Raw genomic sequence first — 5,679 nt, forward strand, 5'->3', positions numbered from 1 at the left:
CACATGATGGTAAGCGGTTACCGTAACCAATTAACTCCTGCATTACAAGAAGCAACGCAAACGCATTGCCGCCTTGTGTTGATGTGACCCGCGGGAACAGCTAGTATATTTATAAACTTTCCGATGTCAAAACCTTTTGATAATTCTTGTTTTAACCGAAAGCTAATGCTTGTCTTGTAGTCCCATTATATTAAGATCTGATAATTACTTTTTGAGTAATCTTTAATAGTTCGTATTTGCTGGACTATTATTTTTTTCGTCTTCTTACGTTGTATTACTCGTCGATGTAGTCGATGAAGTCGATTTTATTTTTCGTTTGCGATCAAACACAATTATTATTTGTTCTCTGTCTGTCTTAACACTACTTTAATTTTCTGGTTAATCATTTTCTACTTTCTAACATTTCTCACAATATTTTCCGACGACGATGGACCTTTTAGAAAGAGACAATCGGCTAATTTTGACTCATTGCTATAGTATTGTATCTCCATTAATGTTTTTACATATCCGGTATTTTTATGAAATATTATTCATAAAAGTACAAAAAAATTAAACCAGTTTATAATGTGCTTCACCAAGAATAAATGTGAAGTTCTATTTGTGTAGGTAGAAAATGTAATTATCTATATAATAAAGAACAAATCTAAAAAAAAAAACGTAATAAAATCAATCTATTAAATACAATACCTTTTGCTTATATTTTTTGGAAATAAAACTAAAAAATATTTATTGGTTATTTTTTATATCTAATATTAATAAATTTATAGCCAAATATTAAAAGGTTTAAAATTAATTTGTTTTTCTCTTTTGTGATCTTCCGTGATTTAGCTTTCGGTTTAGTTGAAGTAACATTTTAATAACTGGATATGATCGCCTACGTGTCCTATACCTGACGATTTTATCTGGACTCAAAATCAGAGGTTTTTCATCATGCCGATTTGGTCTTGGTGATAAATTGACGTTTCTTTTCTGATATTTGTTTTTCGAGTTATTCTTTAATTGATCAGCACATTGTTTAGCCTTTAATTCTTCAAGTTTTAAGAGTATATTCTGATTTTGCGTTATAATTCTGTCAGTTACAGATTTTATTAGTAGCAAATCGTTATTTAGTTTCGGTAACTGGATTTTATTAACAACTTCAAACTTTTCCATCAATGTGTTTATAGCGTTAGTTATTGTTTCTATTTTAATGCTTTCAGCGTCATTTTTGGAAACAGGTTTTTGACACGTGGCACAAGTCCAATAATATTTCCTATCTCCGCATTCAAGGTCGAATTTTTTTGGATTCCCTCCGATACATTTAATATGAAATCTAGATTCGCACATATCGCATTTGATACCTTCGCAACTACGTAAAAACTTCTGACATCGTTGGCAAATCATTCTAAAAGCATTATTTATAATAAATTTAAAGTTAATAGACGTACTAGACTTCCTTATTTGTACAACTATACAAATATCTCGGGTCACGATGTTTGTCCACCCTAAATTCTGAAACTACTATACCGATTTTAATGAAATGTGCACAGATATGAACTTTATCCGACTTAAAATGTAGCCTATATAATAGCACATTTTTGTTAATATAATCAATTTTTACGCGAGCGAGGCCGCGAACAGTAGATAGTATCATATAAAAATATTTACAAAATTGCAAATGACAGAAGGAAAAGAGAAGTGCTTGATTCGAGTACGGCTCAATTATGTTGACATGAAAAGCTCTCCAAAGCCAAACCTACAGGTCTTTTGTAACTATACGTGATATTAACAGTGTATTTGTATATATTTTTTTACCTGCATTAGCCTGATGAAGATTAAGTTCTCTGGAAATCTGGACCAATGCGCCTGTATACTAAAGAAAAATTTGGTTATATTATCTAAGCAAGTTTGAACCTAAGATTGGATTTCAGAGACGAATTAAAATGAAAACACGATTTATAGGCCCTGGTTCGACGTAAGCGTTTGTATGTATAGTTACAATAATTCTATTTGTTTGCAAACAAAAAAAGTAGTTCATACGTAGTTTTTATTAAAACAAAAACGTGACTGACGCTCCACCCTTATCAGCTGTAAACTTGGTTCTAAAGACAAAAAAATTTTAACGTTAACATTTTCTATTACTTGCCATAATTTCATAAGTTATTTGTGATACATATCTTTAAATATATCGAATATATATCTATACAGTATAAAATACCTTGCGACCTCGAGATCACTTTTTCTTCACAGCCTGTAAGTAACCAAAATGACATTAAGTAGCCTTTATGTAATGTAAGAAGTGACAACAAAAATTAGCTTAGAAACAAACATTAGCAACTTTAATACTTACTAAAATTTCTGCTTATCGCTTGATTTTTAAAAATAGTAAAAATATCTACTTATTAGAATGAACAAAACATTTTAGAATTGATATGCGTTGAAAGTGAAATTTTATATATTTCAATAAATATTCGGTGAAGTATTAGCAAACCTAGTTAAAGTGATACTGAGAAAACAATAACATTATAATTCAATAAATAGTCTTCTTTAAAGGTAATGTCTTATTGATAATAATAGTTTAAAAAAGCAGTTATTTTGTACTACATAATCGTCATAGTATTAAAAATGTCTAGTTATTGACGTTAACCATCTATCATACAAGTTGTAATAAAAGTTTGATGGACAAAGAAGTATTTACTAGGAAAACGAAGGTAGTGTAAAATACTACTTACTGATTTTATTGAGATGATTATTGTAATTGAATAAAATTTCTTCATATGTAAAATTAAAAAAGAAAGTTTACAAATACCGTGTCTAATAGATTATGATGTAACCTTAATCTCTATCTTATATGAAATCTTAAGTATTACTAACCCAGGAACTTATTTCGCTAGAGTACCGTTCGTCGTACGATTCAGCCTGTAATATCCTCACTGCCGAGAATAGGCCTCTTTCTCCATGTAGGAGACCTTAATCCACCACGCTGCTACACTGTAACAGATATGTAGGTATATCCCTATCATGTGTAACGATCGCTACCAGGTTTTTATGATAACTATTGGTCCGACAAATTAACGTGCTCTCTAGTGCACGGTAAGAAGGACAGGCATCCAAAAGTTTCTTCAAAATTTCTTTCCGGTATCCATCCCGAGCCTATCCGTCCATATAATTATCACAAAAAATATGGCTGTACGAAGTTCGCCGGGTCAGCTAGTTTTCAATAAATAATAATAATTAATAACAAAACTATTTCACTAAATTTATTACGAATAAAACCAATTGTATCAACAATTTTTTTTCATTTGTGTTTTAACGCTCCTCCCTTGTTGAGTGTTTGACTTCAAAATTCTCTTGTTCGTTCTGTTAATCGTATCAAACGCACGTGAGTAATCAATTCTCTTGGATTAGGTACTGCGTTTGATACGATTAACAAAACACTCTTACCGTCAAAGCTCGGGTTTTATGGCTTTTGTCCTGACACGATATCCTGGTTCGACAGTTACCTCAGTGAACGTGCTCAGGTGGTTGAGGTAAAAAATCATGATGGTACTACAGTATACTCTGACCCCAGCCCTACATATAGAGGTGTCCCGCAGGGTTCCAATATTGGTCCTTTAATATTTGCACTGTCACTCACTCACTTCAGCCTATCGCAGTCCACTGCTGGACATAGGCCTCCCCAAGTTCGCGCCAGACATCCCGGTCTTCCGCAATCTTCATCCAGCCGACACCGGCAATCTTACGTATATCGTCGGTCCAACGGGCCGGAGGACGTCCCACACTGCGTCACACTTGCCAAGACGCGGTCTCCACTCTAGGACCCGTCTACTCCAACGGCCATCGGTCCTGTGACACAAATGACCAGCCCAGACACTGCCACTTCAACTTGCTAATTCTGTAGGCTACGTCGGTTACTTTCGTTCTCTCGCGGATAGTCTCATTTCTAATCCTATCTTTAAGAGAAACCCCAAGCATAGCCCGTTCCATTGCACGTTGAGCGACCCTAAACTTGTGGACCAGTCCCTTCGTCAGTGTCCACGTCTCGGCTGCGTATGTTAACACAGGCAGGACGCATTGTTCGAAGACTTTTGTTTTCAAGCATTGCGGAATCTTCGAAGTGAAGACTCGACGAAGCCTGCCAAACGCCGCCCAGCCCAACCGAATCCTCCTATCGGCTTCCCTCTCGAAGTTGTTGCGGCCCAGTTGGATAGTATGGCCTAGGTAAATAAAATCCTGAACAACTTCGAGAAGGGTACCATCGACCGATACCGGTATCGGTATGACTTGGTTGTTAAACATGACTTTCGTCTTATCCAAGTTCATACAGAGACCGACACGTCGGGAGGACTCGTTTAGGTCGGCCAGCATTTGGCCTAACTCATCCAGCGTCTCCGCAAAGATCACAATATCGTCGGCGAAACGAAGGTGAGAGATGAATTCACCGTTGACGTCGATGCCTCGTTCCCCCTAATCTAAGGTCTTAAAAACATCCTCTAGCGCAGTGGTAAACAGTTTCGGTTATATTACATCCCCCTGTCTTACCCCGCGCCGGAGGGAAATAGGTCTTGTTCTTTGGTCATTGACATGAACGGTCATCGTCGCCGCGTCGTACATAGATTTCAGTACATCGATATATCGCCAGTCGATATGACATCTCTGCAGAGAGTCCAGGACAGCCCAGGTCTCGACAGAGTCGAAGGCTTTCTCGTAGTCCACAAATGCCACACACAGCGGTTGATTATATTCTTCCGTCTTTTGAATAATCTGCCGAACAGTATGGATGTGGTCTACGGTGCTGTGGCCATTTCGAAACCCAGCCTGCTCCGGTGGTTGGAATTCGTCGAATCTTTTAGCGAGACGATTCGTAACAACCCTCGAAAACAGCTTATAGACGTGGCTCAGAAGTGAGATCGATCTGTAATTCTTTAACAGAGACTTATCGCCTCTCTTAAAGAACAGCACCACCACACTCCTGGACCACGCCTCCGGCGTGGTACCTCGGTGGATGACGGCGTTAAATAGTCTTGCCTAGGCTTTCAGGACTGGTCGCCCTGCGGCTTTAAGGAGTTCAGTGGTAACTCCGTCATCCCCCGGGGCTCTCCCGTTTTTAAGCTGCCCGAGCGCTGCACCAATCTCATCCTCTTCGAAGTCCGGGATACACTCCGAATAATGGCGCAACAATGGTGCCCGTGGATCTTCGGTGTCCCAAGTCGCAGGCTTGCGTGCGCTCAATGAGTACAGCTGTCCATAAAATTTCTCAACCTCTCCTCGGATCTGAGGGCGAGAGCAGACGGTTCTGCCATCCGCTGTTTTTAGCTTCGCAAAAAGGCTTCTCCCCAATGGTCTTTGGAAAACTTTGGACCTCCTATTCTGCTCAATCAGAGTAGCAATCTCTCTCGTATTTGAGCAGCGGAGGTCTCAGCGTACAAGCTTCCGTATCCTTTTGGAAAGAGCCCTCTGTTCTGGCGAAGCAGCCGGCAACTCGCGCCTCTGCCGCATCAGATCCAAGGCTTCGGGAGAAAATTTGTTCTGCTTCATTGGTTTTGTTGGTGGAAAGTGCCTGCGACCCAGTGTACACACCGTCTTCGCCACGTTGTCGGTTATCTCGTCCACGTCGCTAGTAGTTTCCAGCGAATCGAATCGGTTTTGGAGTTCCAACTGAAACTGCTCAGAGCCACATAGTATTTGGGGCAGCGTAGG

The 5,679-nt window shown here is 38.8% G+C and overlaps 1 protein-coding gene across 1 annotated transcript; it reads right to left on the reverse strand.

Annotated features, from left to right (window-relative positions):
- Positions 1–789: 789 nt before the first annotated feature.
- LOC123668833 lies at positions 790–1,383 on the reverse strand. The gene has a single exon (XM_045602525.1). The coding sequence runs from the start codon at positions 1,381–1,383 to the stop codon at positions 790–792; it is 594 nt and encodes a 197-aa protein (XP_045458481.1).
- Between the last annotated feature and the right edge of the window lie 4,296 nt (positions 1,384–5,679).

This window comes from Melitaea cinxia, chromosome Z, assembly GCF_905220565.1.
Source record: "Melitaea cinxia chromosome Z, ilMelCinx1.1, whole genome shotgun sequence".
Lineage (NCBI taxonomy): Eukaryota > Metazoa > Arthropoda > Insecta > Lepidoptera > Nymphalidae > Melitaea > Melitaea cinxia.